Source organism: Geotrypetes seraphini, chromosome 2 (genome assembly GCF_902459505.1).
Source record: "Geotrypetes seraphini chromosome 2, aGeoSer1.1, whole genome shotgun sequence".
NCBI classification, from domain to species: domain Eukaryota; kingdom Metazoa; phylum Chordata; class Amphibia; order Gymnophiona; family Dermophiidae; genus Geotrypetes; species Geotrypetes seraphini.
Window position 1 is genome coordinate 42,519,950 of NC_047085.1, and position 18,913 is coordinate 42,538,862.

At 44.6% G+C, this 18,913-nt stretch overlaps 1 protein-coding gene across 4 annotated transcripts in view; it reads left to right on the top strand.

The window, feature by feature from the left end:
• Positions 1 to 18,913, top strand: part of ATAD2 (ATPase family AAA domain containing 2) — a 332,232-nt gene that overhangs the window by 215,883 nt on the left and 97,436 nt on the right. For all 4 annotated transcript variants that reach the window (XM_033933747.1, XM_033933750.1, XM_033933746.1 and 1 more), the window contains one exon: positions 6,164 to 6,350. In XM_033933747.1, the coding sequence (XP_033789638.1) occupies positions 6,164 to 6,350 (187 nt within the window). The remainder of the gene's footprint in view (positions 1 to 6,163; positions 6,351 to 18,913) is intronic.

An 18,913-nucleotide genomic window follows, 5' to 3' on the forward strand; every position in this document is an offset into this window, starting at 1 on the left:
CCTTGCTCACTGGCATTGCAAAGATGGCTACCTCTGGGTTGGCCCTTGTAATCTATGGTGTCTGTCATAAAAACGCCATATTGTGAATGGTGGTTGCAAAAACTTCATATCTCTGGCGGGTTATCAAGTGTAGACAAGCCTACCGATCAGTAATTCACGCAATTCTTCTCTGTTCTCAAACGATCTACATACTCAAATTTAAACTACTCCCCTAAAGGAGTTCTCTAACTATGAGTCTTCATACTAAAATCTACATTACTAATTCACCATTGCATATTACATGTTGGTCCACTAAGCTTAAACCTATAAAATTTTTTAGGCTTTTCTACTTCTACGGTATTTGCTGTTTTTTATAAATTTTTTATTCAATTTATTTTTTTCTTATTTCCATGGTTAGTTTTTTGTTGTTTTCATTGTTTCTTTCTACTACATAAACCATACAGTCATTTGAAACTCATTGAACATGTGAATACCCCATACAGTGTTCTCCCCAGCGCTTTTCAGCTGGGTGCTCCGCCCAGCAAATTTGCATTACCGCCCGGCTGTCATATGCCGAATCCTGCCACCACCACTGCTTAACGCGCAGCCTGAAGAGCCGCCGAAAGACTCCCGCCTGACTTTAAACAAAACCCAGCAAGCGACTCAAACCCGACTTCCCTCCGAAACCAAAAGTTACGTCCGGGGTAGGGGGGGGTAGGGAAGAGAAGCCGGCACGGACCATTAGAGCCCCAGAGCATGCGGGATATAGGCCAGCCACGGAGGGAAGCTTACTTGCTCTTGCTTACTTCGGGCCTTTCTCGCTGCCGGGTCCTGCCTACTTTCTGTTTCCACGAAGGCAGGACCCGGCAACGAGAAAGGCCCAAAGTAAGCAAGAGCAGCAAGTTGTAAGCTTCCCTCTGTTGCTGACCTTTAGGAGATAGGTCAGTGACGAAGGGAAACTTGCAACTTGCCTTTGTCTGTAGCGAATCTGCCGGGTGTGTGAGAGGGGGGGTGAATGGGAGGAGAAATGCTGCTGTACCCAATTAGAGGGGACGGGGGAAGAAAAATGCTGGTGCTTCTGCTGTACCCAATTGGGGGGGGGTTTAAGAGAAATGCTGATGATGATGCTGCTGTACCCAATAGGGGGAGGGGGAAAAGTCATGCTGCTGCATCCAATTAGGGGGGAGGGTGAAGAGAAATGCTGCTTCTGCTGTACCAAATTGGGGGGAAGAAAGAGAAATGCTGATGATACTGCTGTACCCAATGGGGGGAGGGGAAGAGAAATGCTGCTGCACCCAATTGGGGAAAGAGAGGGAAGGAGGAAGGAAGATCAGAAAAAGTAGGAAAGAGATGCAAAGACCATGGGAGGGAGGGAAAGGAGATACCATAACATGGAGTGGAAAGGAGAGATGTCAGGGCATATGGTGGGGGGGAGCAGGGCCGGATTAAAGGATGGGCACAGGCCTAGGGCCTGAAATGGTCAGGGGGGGCCCATCAGTGCTGTGCTTTGGGGCCTCATCCTTGCTGGATTCGCTGGCAGCAGCAGCAGCCTCACCATCATCCCAGGTGCCCCCCCAAACCCAATCTGACCCTCCTAGCTTTCCCTCCTTCCCTCATCAGTGACATGCCAGAGGGAATCACGGCAGGAGAAAGCCCTGAAGCAGCCTGCTTAGAATAGAGCAGTGCTGTTTAATCCTTTCAGGACCAAGGGACATATTTGTCCCATAACTTTAAAATCCTATAAATTTTGATTGGGATAGTCTACAGTTCTAAATTTGATATGTACGGATTCCATATGATACTGCCTTTATGTAAACAAACTGGTTCCGACATTCATTCATTAGCGTCGTTGCCAGATTGACGAGAAGATTCACTTGCCACACTGTCCATAAGCCAGAAGTGTGATTTTTTTTTAAAAAAAAATAATGATATTTCACAAAAAAAATCAATTTTTTTGGCATCTGCAAGCCCTTTTTACCATAAAAATGTCGTCAAAACCACAAAAATTGGCCTACGATCCTTATGGTCCTGAAAGGGTTAAAGTCTCATGATGGGAGGGAGGGAGAGATAGGAGGGTTGTGGGGGGGGGAGAGTAGCAGTGTCCCGGGTGCTCGGCCTGGCATCATGAACTTCTTCGGCTAGCAACACTATTTACAATTCACTGCTGTTGCCAGCTTCAAGCCTTCCTCTCTGCCGGGTCCTGCCTACTTCTGTTTCTATGAAGGCAGGACCTGACAGAGAAGAAGGCCCGAAGCTGGCAACAGCATCGAATTGTGAATGCTACTGCCTGAAGAAAAGGAAGGGGGAAAGGAAGGAGAAGATGTCAGAGCATGGAGGGAGAGGGGGAGATGGAAGAAAAGGAAAGAAGTGAGATGCCAGAGAATCAGGGAAGGAAAGATACCAGACTGTGGGGTGTGAAGGAAAGAAAGGAGAAGAGAGAGTTGCCAAAGCATAGGGGACGGGGTGTTGACAGAGAGAGAAAAATGGAGAGGTGGCAGAGCTGAAAATCAATCATGTACAAAGGAGAAGAGAAGGGGCATAGGATAGACAGTTTATTGAAGGAGCATAAAAAGAGGGAAGATGCCATATGGAACGGGGAGAGGGCGGACAGTGGATGGAAGGGGCTGATGCTGCATGGAAGACAGAGCGGACAGATGCTGGCTAGAAAGAAGAGTGAAGACAAGATGATTAAAGCAGAAACGACAAAAGGTAGAAGAAAATTTTTTTGTTGCTTTACGTAGAATCAAGTAGTATTGTATCTATTGATTAAAGTTTATAAATAGGAAATGGAAATAAGGCAGTTTTTGGGGGGACTAAACCCCTTTCCTCGGGTCAGGACAGGATACCATAACAGCAGGGGTGTCCAAATGGTCGAGCGCGATTGACCAGTAGATCGCAAAGGCAATGTGAGTCGATCGCTTTGCCTTGGCAATCTTTTTCTTCCTGCCTCCCTGAGCCAGGCCAGACGCGTACAAGCGCCGGACTCACAAGACTTCACCTCCGACGTCAATTCTGACATCAGAGAGGAAGTTCTGGGCCAGCCAATCGCTGCCTGGCTGGCCTGGAACTTCCTCTCCGATGTAAGAATTGACATCAGAGGTGAAGTCTTGTGAGTCCGGAACTTTTACATTCCTGGTCTGGCTCGTGGAAGCAGGGAGAAATCGGCATGGTGGCTTAGGGGGTAGGGAAAGTATCGGGGAAGTGGAGAAATTGGCGCGATGGCTTGAGGGGGCAGGGGGAGAGAGAAAGAAAGAGAGACAGAAAGAAAAGGGGAGGGGCAGAAAGAAAAAAATATTGGATTTATAGTCAGAAGAAGGAAGTGCAAACAGAGACTCATGAAATCACCAGACAAAAAGGTAGGAAAAATGATTTTATTTTCAGTTTAGCGATCAAAATGTGTCTGTTTTAAGAATTTATATCTGCTGTCTATATTTTGCACTATGGCCCCCTTTTACTTAACCGTAATAGCGGTTTTCAGTGCAGGGAGCCTATGTGCATCGAGAGCAGCGCAGGGCATTCAGTGCATCTCCCTGCTCTAAAAACCAGTATTGCGATTTAGTAAAAGGGGAGGGGGTATATTTGTCTATTTTTGTATAGTTGTTCCTCAGGTGACATTGCATGGAATCATCTGCCTTGACCTCTTTGAAAACCCACGGAATATAAATGATAATTAACATTTTCTCTGCGTACATGTGCTTTGTGTTTTTTTAAAAATTTTATTGTTGGTAGATCATTTTGACTTGGTCATTTTAAAAGTAGCTAGCAAGCCCAAAAAGTGTGGGCACCCCTGCTGTAGAGCCATTTCTTGTATGACTGGATGAGCTATATTTATCTCTTTTTTTTTTTTTTTTTTTTTTTTTTTTTTAGTTGTTTAAATTCATGCAGAAATAAATGGCTAGATTGAACCTAATGACTTCATTAATGCCTTTCCCTTTTTTAAACCTCTATACCATTTGAAAGAGGGCAAATACTTCTTAAATTTAGTAAAAATATTCTGGCACAAGTGTCAAACCTTAAAGGAAGTCATATTGAGCATTGGAAAATATTAATAATAATTAACTAATAAAAATAGTATACATTTAAGGCTCCTTTTACTAAGTTACGATAGTGGTTTTAGTGTGCGCTTAGCGCGCGGAGGAATTGCCATGCGCGCTAGATGTTAACGCCAGCATTGAGTTGGCGCTAGCTTTCCCACGTAGCGCAGGCATTTGCGCGCGCTAAAAATGCTAGCGCACCTTAGTAAAAGAGGGGGTTAATTTTCCCCACCACCAAATTTCCCCATCCCGCCCCACCCGGCTACGTTTTCATGCCACCCGGCTGGAAAAAATTTCTGGGGAGAACACTGCCATATATATAGTCAAATATGACTTCAACACCAGCTCTAGTGAAGGGAGGAGGACTATAAGAACAGGTGCCAGTCAATCCTCAAGTTTAATCCAAGGGGTTCTTCTGACCCCCAAATGAAAAATCCACTCTTGCTCACGCTTCAGTAATGTTCTGCTTCTATCATATATGTTCAGGAATGTGGTCAATAATATAACACTTCAAAGAAGAGTTCATGATTCTGTTTACAATGTTGAACGAGTGTCTCCTCCAGCTGTCACAATTGATGCTACTCCTATGTTCTCCAAAGCGAGTTTGGAACCAGCAGGTGGTTTGCCCCACATACAACTTAAGACATGGACACAAAACTATATATACAACAAAACTTGTACTGCATGTTTGAAATTCCAGGAAAAATCTTTTTTGTCAATGGATGTTCAAAAAATTGTGTTAATTCCAAAGTATAATCACAGGTCAGCAAGTTCCCTTTTTCGTGTCCACCCTCCATTCTCTGGATGCCCATCCGTTCATTATCAGCCGGACATAAGATCTCTTTAAAATTCTGGTTCTGACTGAAAGTTATTCTTAATTCTTTTCCCTGGAAAACTTGATGGAGTTGCAAGATCTTCCAATCTTTAATAAGAGACCACTTGACCTATGCCATTCGCATATCTTAGGACACATGTTGGAATCCATTCCTCTGATTCCCTGTTTTTCTCCATAAAAAAAGTCTCAATTGCAAAACTTGGTCCTTTTAAATGTTTTATTGACAGTACTGGAGGGATACCCTCTGCTCAACAACCTGCTCTTTAAAGTTTTTGACTGTTGAAAAACTTTAATATCTGAACAATTTCTCCTAAACCGGAGAAACTATGAAAAAGGCAGACTCTTCTTCAATGCCATAGGGTGACTACTGTCAAAATGAAGAAAAGTATTGTGATCCGTTTCTTTGCAAAATACTCTTGATGCAAAGCCATCTTTGTCCTTGGAGATGGTTAAATCCAAAAAAGTTATTTCACTAAGATGGTATGTCATGCTGAACTGTATGTTTTGATGCCTCTCATTTAACCACAGAACAAAAGCACTTAATTGGACCTCAGTCCCCAACCATAACAGGAACACATTATCGATGAACCTAACCCACAGTTTAATCCACTGTACAAATTTATTATGTTCAACCCATAACTCTTCAAAGTGCTTCATAAACAAATTTGCGATGGAGGATGCCATGCTTGCCCCATGGCAACCCCTGATGTTTCCTGAAAAAACCTGTGTCCAAAATGTAAAAAATGTTTCTTCTTTGCTATCTCAATAAATTTGACTAGATCTGTGGGGATTCTTCTGCTATCAGCGTTGATTCAAGTTCCTGAAACAAAATATCCAAAACTTCATCTTGAGGTATAATGGTATATGATTTCACATCCAAGGAAACCAGAAAATTAATTTCTTCAACTCCTCTTAACTGTGGATAGACGTGCTAGAAAATGAAGAGTCATGAATATAGAAAGACCCTTTTTATACTAAAGGTCGAAGAAAACAATCCACAAACACCGACAGGGGTTCCAACAATAGATCTCCCAAGAGGGGGTTTTGTAATGTCTTATGGATTTTAGGCAACAGATAAATCACTGGTACCTTTGGACTGTTTGGATTCAAAAATTCTTTACGTACCAGGCTAGAGGAGATTGATTAACTCCATAATAAAAGCATATTTTTATATATTTTGTTTTCAAATTTATCTATTCCCATTTGTGGTCACTTTTGGTGATATACAGTCATAACTTGTGTGAAAGTCATTATTCCACAGCAGCAAGCAATTAAAATTTTGTTAAATTGAGGTGTTTGTTTTTTTTAATTTCAGACATGTTTATCAACAGCCAATATCTTATAGACCAAGATTCTTATTAACTGGTGAACCTGGGATGGGTCAGGGTTCACACTTGGCACCAGCTGTTCTCCATGCTTTGGAAAAGTTTTCAGTGTACACATTGGATCTTGCGGTTCTGTTTGGAGTCAGTGTAACATCACCAGAAGAAACATGCGCACAGGTATTTTTGCTAATGTTTTAGATCTTCAGAAATGTGATCTAGGACAGGCAGGCTATAAGGTTCTTAAAGATGTGTGGTTTCATCACAGAGCCTATATGGGGAAGAAGCTCACTAGGCAGAAAGGGGGAAATTCTAAAAATGGATGCCTAAACCTGATGAACCAGTCGGGGAAGCCCTAAACAGCTGAGCACAAGGGAAACCCTGAAGCTAGTGGCTTCAGGAAGTCCTGCTGGCTCAGCTGATCAAGGATTCCCCTAACACAGGGGGTAGGCAATTCCGGTCCTCAAGAGCCAGAGCCAGGTCAGGTTTTCAGGATATCCACAATGAATATGTATGAGATGGATTTGCATGCACTGCCTCCTTGAGATGCAAATCTATCTCATGCATATTTATTGTGGATATCCTGAAAACCTGACCTGGCTCTGGCTCTCGAGGACTGGAATTGCCTACCCAGTCCTAACACATCAGCTCAGCCAGCAGCGAGAGCAGCAGCGGCAGGCAGAAGAAGGCTTAAATATTTTGACAGGAGGGATGAGGGGAGGAGCCTGTGCCTAGCAATAGCTTTTCTGAGCAGACATTAGGTACAATTCCTCCCTCTTTACCAGGGCTGCTCCGCAATCGGGCATGATTTCTCTGTCGCTGTCAAGTGATTGACACGCAATCAGTGGCCGCTTTTAAGTCGGCCGCTGACATGGGTGCCAGTTAGAGGATCCAGGGAGCAATGACCTGGCTTCTCTCAAGCTGCATTTAAATCCTAACCCTACATATATCTGTCGACTCCTCAATGGTCCCCTACCATCTCTTCAGCCCCCTCCTGTTCCCTTCTTGAGCACTAAGTTCAGACTCCCCTTTGTCCTATGTGATTCCGCATAATCAACCCTCTCTAATTCCCTACATGAGCCCTGTTCAGCCCCCTCCTATTCCCTTCTTGAGCACTAAGTTCACACTCCCCTTTGTCCTATGTGATTCCTCTTCAGCCCCCCCTTCCCTACATGAGCGTCGTTCTGACTCCCCTTTCGTCCTGTGTGTTTATCATAATTAGATTGTAAGCTCTTCTGAGCAGGCACTGTCTCTTATGTGTACAATGTACAGGGCTGCGTGCACTAGTAGAGATATAGAAATAATAAACTGTTGTTGTTGCATCACCTTTCAAGTACTAGGTACATCTATGAATCCACACAGCTGGTTTGTCCTTACTAAAACCGTGAGATATTACACTCCTATGGAAATAGATTCACGCACCCTGAAATTGATAAGGTGATTGCTTAGTGGACAGCACTGGCTGCAGGAGATCAGACTTTACTGGAAAAGTCTGTTTCCAGGGGGTTGGCTGCTCTGCAATTCACATACCTGGACAGCCTGCATGCACAGATTGGGGCTCAGGGACTGTTACCTTGGAATCTTTGCTCACCCCAGGTTCATCCACTACTGGGTCCGAGCCCAGGCTGCGTGGCTTCCTGGAAGTGTATCCAGGATCGTAGCCGACTGTACTTCCACCCGTTCGCGTATCTGACGTTTCTGGGTGTAGTGGTAGTCTCTGGCCAAGGCATTGGACCCGAGAGGCAGTCGGAAGACTAGCAGTCCAGGTTCCAAGGCTTGTTGAGACAGAGGATCTAGTCGTTAGCTGTTTAGCTTCTATCTTGCAGCTCCCAGCACATAGCGTGGCAGTGAGTATCAGGTTGACAGCCTGTGAAACGGTTTTTGGAGGGGTCTCTGCTTTTAAGTTTTAAGAGTTTGGGGAGTAAACCTTAGGTCCCCCACCCCAAAAATTCTAAAATTGCTGTGGGTTTTATTTTTGGTTTGTTTGTTGTTGTTTTTTTTTTTCTGGGGGGGGTCCCAGGTTGTTTTATTAGTAAAATAAATCCTGCGGTGGCCATCTTGGATTTGCCAGATTTGATTTTAAAAATATTTTTTGCCTCTACAAGCTGCTGGTAACGGGGAGGAGGTCGAGCTGACTTGACCGACCTGCATGCCGGTCCGATGTAGTCCTCTGTGGTGGCGTGGACTGGCTCCCGCCTTAATCTGCCCTCAGCACGCCGTTGTTGCAGCTTGAATTCAACAGAGCTGGTCCTATGCTGGTTCGGGAGGGGGCGAAGCAGTGCTCCCATACTCCTCTCCGCTAGTGGCTGGACATGAACACAATGAGCCGAAAGCCAGAACTCTCCCATCCACTACGAAAAGAAACAGGACCCAATTCTTCAACTCTTAACCGCCTCCATAGAACCATTCAAGCATCAGGCAACGGCTCCCTCAGCTGCCAGATCGAAGCAACTGTCAAACTGGAAATCGGTGTGGAGCTCAAAAAAAGCAAACACCAACGAGACTGGAAGTCCCAAATGAAAACAGCAGAGACAGAACAAAAAACCAACAAAAAAGAAATTTAAAAGAAAAATCAACAAAGGCAAAATAAAACAAAAACAGGACAAGGGAGACAGCACAGAAGATGACCTAACTGGCCGTTATCTTGTTGGAATATTCATTTCTATCTCTATCTCTACCTCTTGTCTTTATATTTTTATCTTTACTTTTCATAAATTGTTTCTTCAGGTACTTTAGTTAGATTGTGAGCCTTTGGGACAGTTAGGGAATTTCCAAGTACCTATCTTATTTATTTTTATTTATTGGATCTTTTAATGCATCATTTTTGTAAACCGCTTAGAAACCTCATGGTTATTAGAGGTATATAAGAATTAAATTAAATTAAATTTGTTTTTACAAGAAAACACATTGGATGGACTCCTCAGGACAGGATACTTCAGATTCATGCCCCATTGCGGCAGATGGCTATCTGGCAAAGATCTGTGTTCCACGTGCTATATGGCGCATGAGGAGTTGGAAGTGGCATTGGCTTTAGCCCCCTCGGCCCCTTCAAAGGGCTCTACTGCTCAGGCCATCAGCAATCAGTCAGTCCAAAAGGCGAAAATGGTTCTGTGGAGGCATAAGTGCATCCCCAGCAAAACACAGCCATGATTCCATGCCTAAAGCCTACAAATCCTCCAAAAGCTCCAAGACTCTCAGGAGATGGCTATCCTATTGAGGATATTTGTAAAGCAGCTATTTCATCCTCAATTCATACTTTTACATCTCATTACTGTCTGGAAACTCATTTCAGACGGGATAGTCTGTTCGGCCAAGTAGTTCTTCAGAATTTAATTTCAACTTAGATGCCAACAACCCACCATCCTGTGGTTTTAAGCTAGGGAGTCCCATATGTGAGAATATGATTTCTGCTTGTCCTGGGATAAAGCATAGTTACTTATCTGTAATGGGTGTTATCCAGGGACAGCAGGCAGATATTCTCGCGTCCCTCCCACCTCCCCTAGTTGGCTCCTTAGCTTGTTCACTGAACTGACAATCCTACAAGCCAGCATTGAGCAGGAAGGCACGCGCGCATGCATGGTATGGGTGGTTTTGAGATTTCTAAAGTTAGTGACAGTACAATTTAGCACTGTCTGTACCAGGCTCTGGATGATGTCACCAACATGTGATATCTGCCTGCTGTCCTTGGATAACATCTGTTACAGGTAAACTGTGCTATCCGGGAGATTGGTCTCTGTCTCGGAGAATCTTCTGAAATATAGTGAACAGACATTTGACCTGATGGCGTTGGTGTCCAAAAAGAAAGCACCTTGTTTCTTCAGCTGTCATCGCAATCCAGGAAGCAAAGGATTAGATGACCTGGTGCAGCTGTGGCTGCAGTGGGGCGTTCTATGTTTTTCCTCTGTGGCCCATGATAGGCCATCTTCTGAGATGACTCAACTCGCTGAGGCCAAGTAACTCTAGTAGTACCCGATTGGCCAAGGCACCCATGGTATGCTGATCTGGTTCATCTGTAGCTGGATCAGAGTCTCAAACTTCCCTGTCACTCGCACCTTCTCACGCAGGATCCCATAGCCCTGCTGGATCTGGACCGCTTTGGTCTTACGGCCTGACTCTTGAACCCAAAGACTTATTGCGCAGAGGTTACTTCACAGGAGTGATTGCGACAATCTTGTGCAGTAAGAAGTCAACAGTGGAAGCACTTGGAGGTGTTTTCAAAATTGGTGCACTTGGCAGCATAAAGATCTAAGCTCAATGTCTATTCCCCTTGTGCTTTCATTCCTTCAAGAAGGCCTGGAATAGGGCCTTGCAGTCTGCTCCCTTAGAGTGCAGCTAGCCGGTCTTTCTCTGGCTACCCATCTAGACATGGTCAGGTTTCTGAGGGGAGCGATATGGCTTCACCCTCCGTTGCATCAACCGTTCTTGACTTGGAATCTCAATCTAGTTCTCCGGTTACTTGCTAGTACGCCCTTTCAACCGTTGGACCGAGCTTCTTTGATGGATCTCACCATCAAAAGTTTGTCTTGGTGGCCATTACATCGGCCTGCAAAAGTTTCTGAACTTCAGGCTTTGTCCTGCAGAAATCCATTTCTTTGGATTGATTCCTATGTGATCTAAGTACTGTTCCTCCTTTCTTCCAAAGGTGGTCTCCAGTTTCCAAATTAATCAGGAGGTACAGTTGCTGGCTTTTGAACCTTCGAGTTGGGTAACTGACAGGGTGATGAAATCTGTAAACTGTATATTATATATGTATTGGTATTAGATCCCTAATATGTGTCAAGTTAGGATAAAAACTTGGCCTGTAACTATGGCACATTGTAACCTGTCAACTATATATTATATGTTAGCCTATAGCCCGTTCTGAGTTCTTTGGGAGGACGGGATAGAAAATGAAATAAATAAATTGATGGATGTGCGCAGACTTTTACTGAAATACATAGAGATTATGAATGAATTTTGTTTGATCGATCATTATTTGTTCGTGCTGTCCACAGGGCAGATAAGCTTCGAAAGCCACCATTTCCAGATGTATCCACATGGCTGTTTCATCTGCCTGTGTCAAAAAGCAGCCGCCCCTTTCAATAAAGGTGCACTCCACACGAGGTGTTGCTTCCTTGTGGGCAGAATCTTCAGTGGTTTCCCCTGAAGAGATTTGTAGAGCTGCCACTTAGTCCTCCTTACATACCTTTATGAAGTTTTACAGGATAGACATGGCAGCAAAGCAGGACTTTGCTTTTGGGTCTTCAGTTCTGGCTACTGGCTCATCAGTCCCACCCTGACTTTGTGGGACCACTCTTACATCCCACTTGTTCAGGAATAGTGTGATTGTACAAGAACGAAAGATTAGGTACTTACCTTTGCTAATCTTCTTTCTTGTAAATTCACACTCCTGGATCCCACCCTGGGAATTGTGATTCGCTGATTGTCTGCCTCAATAAATGCTAGTAAGTTGGACTTCTATTTTTTTGACCAGCCTTTCTAAAATTACCATCTGATCATACTGTGCCCCGGGGGTTTGTGGCTACTGTCTCTCCTTATTGTTCTCATGTTTTGGTTTATATGAATTTTAAGATGTTTATTCTCTGATTATTCATGATTTGTTATACAGTTTCTAATGTGAGCAGATTAGACTTGTTTCTCAGTATTACTGGAAAAGAGTACAGGAGACAACTACTGCAGAATATGGCAGCCAGACTAATCGTCAGGTAAAGCCAAATCGAGATTGTTATCCCACTCTTAAGGGATCAACATTGGTTTCCTGTAAGGAAGGTCCACAAGGCCATTTATAGGGGAAACTCCTTAGGTCTCCTTAGGTTTATGATGACATTGTCACAAACTCATTTTCCAGCTCGATATCTATCAATGCAACATTTTACGCTGGCATTCCCCTCTCCTTTACATATGTACCATAAGAAGTTGTTTGAATCCACTTTTGCATTTCAAGGCCCCAAAATCTGGAACGGCCTCCCACAACACATGCATCAAAAGACACATTATAACTTTAGGAAAAAGCTTATGACTCTTCTGTTCTCAAATCTCTAATTCAGAATAGAAAGACAACTCTATATCTTCGAACTTGTAATGTACATGTTCATGACAGCTAATTAGAAATCTTATTGTAAACCACATTGAATCCATGTAGAAATTTGCAGTATAGAAGAAAACATATGCTATGGTAGCAGAACAGATTTGGAGTGTCCCTGTCCCCCCCCCCTCTTGTTAATGCTTCTTCTCTAGGGTTGACCATCTGCTTTGATACAAAATGAGGATTTGCAGAAAAGCCCAGAGTGAAGGGAGGCGGAGATTTTGCGATACACCAATTCAAGAATGATGTGTATCTACTAGAAAGAAAATTATCAAGGTAAGGACCTAATCTTCGTTTACCATGCTTTCATAGGCTATAGTCAATAAATGAGGATTGCCTGGGGAATTCCAACTAATATCACATTTAACAATAGAGAGGTCAGTATAGTTTGTAGTTTGTTTTGATAACTAATCTATGATCTTCAATTTCCTAGTAAACTGGAAAAACTCAATCCTAGTATTAAATTCATTATAATGCATTAATAGAAAGAGAGATTATCCCAGGACAAGCAGGCAGCTATTCTTGACTGATGGGTGACGGCACCGACGGAGCCCCGGTACGGACAATTTTAGAGTGATTGCACTCTAAGAACTTAGAAAGTTCTGGTAGGCCGCACCGCGCACGCGCGAGTGCCTTCCCGCCCGACAGAGGCGCGCGGGTCCCCAGTTTCTTAGTTTCCGCGGAGCTAAGAAGACGCGTCTCTCTCAACGGCTGTTGTGAGAGGATTTTTTGTGAACTTCCCGCTCGCGTAAACTTTTTGAGGAATCTTATTTCCTTTCCTTTTTTCTTTATTTTCTTTCTTAAAAAAAAAAAAAAACATTTTGTTTTTTTGCCTGTTTTTCCTCGGCCTTCGATTTGGCTGAAGCCGTTTTTACATTCATGCCCCCCCAACCCGGCTTCAAAAAGTGCCAGCGGTGTGCACGACCAATTTCACTAACTGATCCTCATAATTGGTGTCTCCAGTGTCTTGGTCCCGACCATCGAGCGTCAACCTGCACCCGCTGTGCAACTTTAAAAAAGAGAACTCTTAAAAATCGAGAGATTCAACAAAAATTATTGTTTGGTGCCGAGATGTCTGATTCTACACCGGCACCGACATCGGCACCGGCGCAGTCGGCACCCACATCATCGACACCACGCGATACCGCGGCGGTGTCGACTCCAGGTAAGCCGGCTAAGAAGCCTTCCCCGTTGGAGCGTCCTCCGGTCTCGATGGCAGCGAGTCCAATTCTGCCGACCTCGAGGCGCCCACGGAAGCGCTCCGCTCCAATAGAGGTGAGCCCCTCGACATCGGGGTCCTCATCCTCGGAGCGTAGAGCGGCACCGCAGGTACCATTAAAGAAAAAGACGGTACCAGTGCCTTCCCTTGAGGAGCGTATAGCTGCTGTTCTGAAGACACAACTTAAAGAACAGTTACAGCACCTCCTACCTCCAGCCCTGGCATCGAATTTACCGGTACCAGTCCGGTCTGAGCCACCGGTACCGATAGTGGACCGTCCTATTTTATCGACATCCACTCTATCGGTACCGGTACAGTCGGTTTCCTCGGTCTCCATGCCGATTCTGGCGCCGGAGCCGAGAGCTCACCATCAAGCTGTACAGACTTCGGCTCCGGTGCGTACTGTAGCATCTCCCGGTACCGAATCAGGCAGGTCGGGGAAGTCTCTTCACAAGTCCCGGCATTTAGAGCCTTCCACTCCAGAGTCTCGAGACCGGAGTTCTCAGGTTCGAGACCCTGACTTATGGGGTGACTCGGAGGATCCTCTTCTTTCGGAGGGAGAATGCTCTTCTGGTGATGAGGACCCGTCTGTTTTAGGAGCCTCCTCTAAACCAGAAGTGTCTTCCTTTTCTTCATTTTTGAAGGAAATGTGTGATTCTCTCTCCATTCCTTTGGAGGCTGAGTCAAAGAAATCCAAGGCTTTCCTTGATGCCTTGGACTTTGACCAGCCTCCAAAGGAATACCTTAAACTACCTCTCCATGATATATTGAGAGAGACGTTTTATAAGAATCTGGAATCTCCTTTAACTATCCCTGGAGCTCCTAGAAAGTTGGATTCCTTGTATAAAGTCATTCCTATTCCTGGGTTTGACAAGCCCCAATTACCTCATGAGTCCCTTTTAGTTGAGTCCACTTTAAAAAAAGTCCAAAGGGGCTAGTGTATATGCCTCAGTCCCTCCTGGCAGAGAGGGCAAATCTATGGACAAGTTTGGTAAAAGGCTATACCAAAATGCTATGTTAGCAAATTGATCAGGAAATTATGCATTCCATTTCTCTTTTTATCTTAAGCACCTAATACAAAATCTCACTGCTTTTGAGAAATATCTTCCTGATAGGAAAAAGTCTGCTTTTCACCACACTTGTTCATCTCTTTTACAGCTTCGAAAATTCATGGTAAGATCTATCTATGATACTTTCGAGCTGACCTCCAGAGCCACTGCCATGTCAGTGGCCATGCGAAGGCTAGCCTGGCTTCGTGTTTCAGAACTGGACGTTAATCACCAGGATAGGCTAGCCAATACACCTTGCTTAGGGGATGAGCTGTTTGGAGATTCCATGGACTCCACTACCCAGAAATTATCGGCTCATGAGACCAGATGGGACACGCTTCTTAAACCTAAGAAGCCTCCACCAACCAGGCCCTTTCGTCCACAATCAACCTACCAACGTAGATTTGTGGCTCGTCCTCTGCCTCAAACTGCACAACAACCTAGGCGTCAGAGGCAACAGCGTCCAGCTGCTAGACAACCTCAGCAACAACAGCAGGTAAAACCTACTCCTGCACAAAAGTCTACCCAACCCTTTTGACTTGGTTCTCCAGAACATAGCCAGTCTTCTCCCTCCTACTCAACTTCCACAGCCTATAGGAGGACGCCTTTCTTATTTCATAAGCCGTTGGGAACTTATCACGTCAGATCAGTGGGTTCTGAACATCATCCACCACGGCTACTCTCTCAACTTTCAGACTCTACCTCCTCCAAGTCAACCAAAAGAGTCTGCTTCGCACACTCAGTCTTTCCTTCTTCTCCAGGAGGTTCAATCCCTTCTCCTTTTGAACGCCATAGAGGAGGTTCCTCTAGATCAAAAGGGACAGGGATTCTACTCCCGTTACTTTTTAGTCCCCAAAAAAAACAGGAGATCTCAGACCCATTCTAGATCTCCGCGATCTCAACAAATGTTTGGTCAAAGAAAAGTTCAAAATGCTCTCTCTAGCCACTCTTTATCCTCTTCTAAATCAAGGCGACTGGCTATGTTCTCTCGATCTCAAAGAAGCATACACTCATATACCGGTCAATCTGGCCTCCAGACAATACCTACGCTTCATGATCAATCGTTGTCATTACCAATACAAGGTGCTACCCTTCGGTCTTGCCTCCTCTCCGAGAGTATTCACCAAATGTCTGATTGTGGTGGCTGCCTTCCTGCGATCTCACCACCTTCAGGTCTTTCCTTACCTGGACGATTGGTTGATAAAGGCCAATTCATCTCAGACTGTTCTCCTGGCCACCAACCAAACCATCAGGTTTCTTCAACTTCTGGGGTTCGAGATCAATCTACCCAAATCTCATCTCATCCCCACTCAGAGACTTCAATTCATAGGAGCTGTCTTGGACACAATCCTCATGAGAGCGTTCCTGCCGTCCAATCGTCTTCAAACGCTTCACTCTCTATGTCAACAGGTGCTTCCACAGCGTTCCATCAAAGCAAAGCAAATGATGATTCTCTTGGGTCACATGGCCTCCACAGTTCATGTCACGCCTCTTGCACGTCTTCACCTGCGCACTCCTCAATGGACACTAGCTACCCAGTGGTCCCAAGTGACGGATCCTTGCTCACGTCACATATCTGTGACATCATCTCTTCGTCAGTCTCTACAATGGTGGTTGGTATCCTCAAATCTGTCCAGAGGTCTTCTGTTCCATCAACCTCCTCATCAACTAGTCATCACCACCGATGCCTCCCCTTATGCATGGGGAGCTCATTTGAACGAGTTCCAAACTCAAGGTCTTTGGACTGCCCAGGAAAAGAAGCGTCACATCAATTTCCTGGAACTCAGAGCGATGTTTTATGCCCTCAAGGCCTTCCAGCATCTTCTTTTTCCTCAAGTTGTCCTGTTGTGCACAGACAATCAAGTTGCGATGTACTACATCAACAAACAGGGTGGGACGGGCTCCCGCCTCTTATGCCAGGAAGCCCAAAAGATCTGGACTTGGGCCATAAATCACCATCTATTCCTGAAAGCTATTTACATTCAGGGAGAGGAGAATTCCTTAGCGGACAAGCTCAGCAGAGTTCTCCAACCTCACGAATGGACAAACGATCCTGTAACTCTACAATCCATCTTCGCTCAATGGGGCACCCCTCAGATAGACCTCTTTGCAGCTCCTCACAATCATCAGCTGCCCCTATTCTGCTCCAGACTCTACTCACCTCACCGTCTGGCAGCGGATGCTTTTCTCCTCGATTGGTCCAATCTGTTCCTGTACGCTTTCCCTCCTCTGCCTCTCATGTTGAGAACCTTATTCAAGCTCAAGAGGGATCAAGCAACCATGATTCTGATTGCTCCGAGGTGGCCCAGGCAACATTGGTTCTCCCTTCTACTTCAACTCAGTTCCAGGGAACCTTTTCTTCTGCCTCTGTATCCTTCTCTGCTTACTCAGCATCAGGAAACTCTTCTACACCCCAACCTACAGTCTCTGCACCTGACAGCTTGGTATCTCTCGGGCTGACTTCTCATGATACACTCTTGTCTCAGCCTGTTCGTTCAATTCTGGATGCCTCCAGGAAACCGGCCACTCTTCAATGTTACCATCAGAAGTGGACACGGTTTTCTTCATGGTGTCTTCTTCATCATTATGATCCCACTTCCCTTGCAGTGGAGACATTGTTGGATTATCTCCTTTCTTTATCAGACTCTGGCCTCAAGTCCACTTCAATCAGAGTCCATCTTAGTGCTATAGCAGCTTTTCATGAGCCAATCCATGGAAAACTCCTCTCAGCTCATCCCTTAGTGTCCAGGTTCATGCGGGGTCTTTTTAATGTGAAACCACCTCTTAAAGCCCCTCCTGTTATCTGGGATCTTAATGTAGTTCTTTCCGCTTTAATGAAGCCTCCATTTGAACCCTTGGCTACTGCTTCTTTCAAGTTTCTCACTTGGAAGGTGCTTTTTCTTATTGCTCTTACCTCTGCCAGGAGGGTCAGTGAGCTCCATGCACTAGTGTCGGATCCACCTTTTACGGTCTTTCATCATGACAAGGTGGTTCTGCGTACTCATCCAAAGTTTCTCCCGAAGGTTGTCTCTGAATTCCATCTCAACCAATCCATTGTTCTGCCTGTCTTTTTTCCAAAACCTCACTCTCATTCTGGTGAACAGGCTTTACATACTTTGGACTGTAAGAGGGCTCTGGCTTACTATTTAGACCGTACTAAGCCTCACAGATCGTTCCCTCAACTCTTTCTGTCCTTTGATCCAAATAAATTGGGACGTCCTGTTTCTAAACGTACGTTGTCTAATTGGCTGGCAGCGTGCATTTCATTCTGTTATGCTCAGACCGGACTGACACTGGAAGGTTCTGTCACAGCCCATAAAGTCCGAGCTATGGCAGCATCTGTAGCTTTCCTCCGGTCCACGCCCATTGAGGAAATCTGCAAAGCTGCCACTTGGTCCTCAGTTCATACTTTTACATCTCATTATTGTCTGGACACATTTTCCAGACGGGATGGACACTTCGGCCAATCTGTTTTGCAAAATTTGTTTTCCTAATGGCCAACCTTCCCTCCATCCCTCTTTTTGTTAGCTTGGAGGTCACCCATCAGTCAAGAATAGCTGCCTGCTTGTCCTGGGATAAAGCACAGTTACTTACCGTAACAGGTGTTATCCAGGGACAGCAGGCAGATATTCTTGCGTCCCTCCCTCCTCCCCGGGTTGGCTTCTTAGCTGGCTTATCATAACTGGGGACCGCGCGCCTCTGTCGGGCGGGAAGGCACTCGCGCGTGCGCGGTGCGGCCTACCAGAACTTTCTAAGTTCTTAGAGTGCAATCACTCTAAAATTGTCCGTACCGGGGCTCCGTCGGTGCCGTCACCCATCAGTCAAGAATATCTGCCTGCTGTCCCTGGATAACACCTGTTACGGTAAGTAACTGTGCTTTATGTACTTACCCTGGTAAGCTCCTTTCCACTAGATAGGTAAGACATTCTAGACAGATGGGTAGTGTCCCCATGGCCATGTGCAATCTTTTTTTTTTTAATAATTCTTTATTCATTTTCATATTTTACATGAAGTGTACAAAATATTGAGTTACAACTAATGAATACACAATATCACTTTTATATCTATTACATAATATTCTGAATAAATTTTTTTTATCCCCTCTCCCATCCTTCAAGTACTTTCCAATCACCTTATACATATTGTATACCATATTATAACATGTTATGTAAAATTATTTTCACTACCCCCCCTCCATGTGTGCCATAAAGAAGACAAGAAAAAGAAGAAGATAAATCCTATTATTCATTCAGTACAATACTTTGTCAATGGCCCCCATATTTTTATAAATTTAGGATATGTCCCTCTTTGTATTGCTATTACTCTTTCCATTTTGAATATATGACAAATTGTATTCCACCAAAATGTATAATTAAGGTTACTATGATTC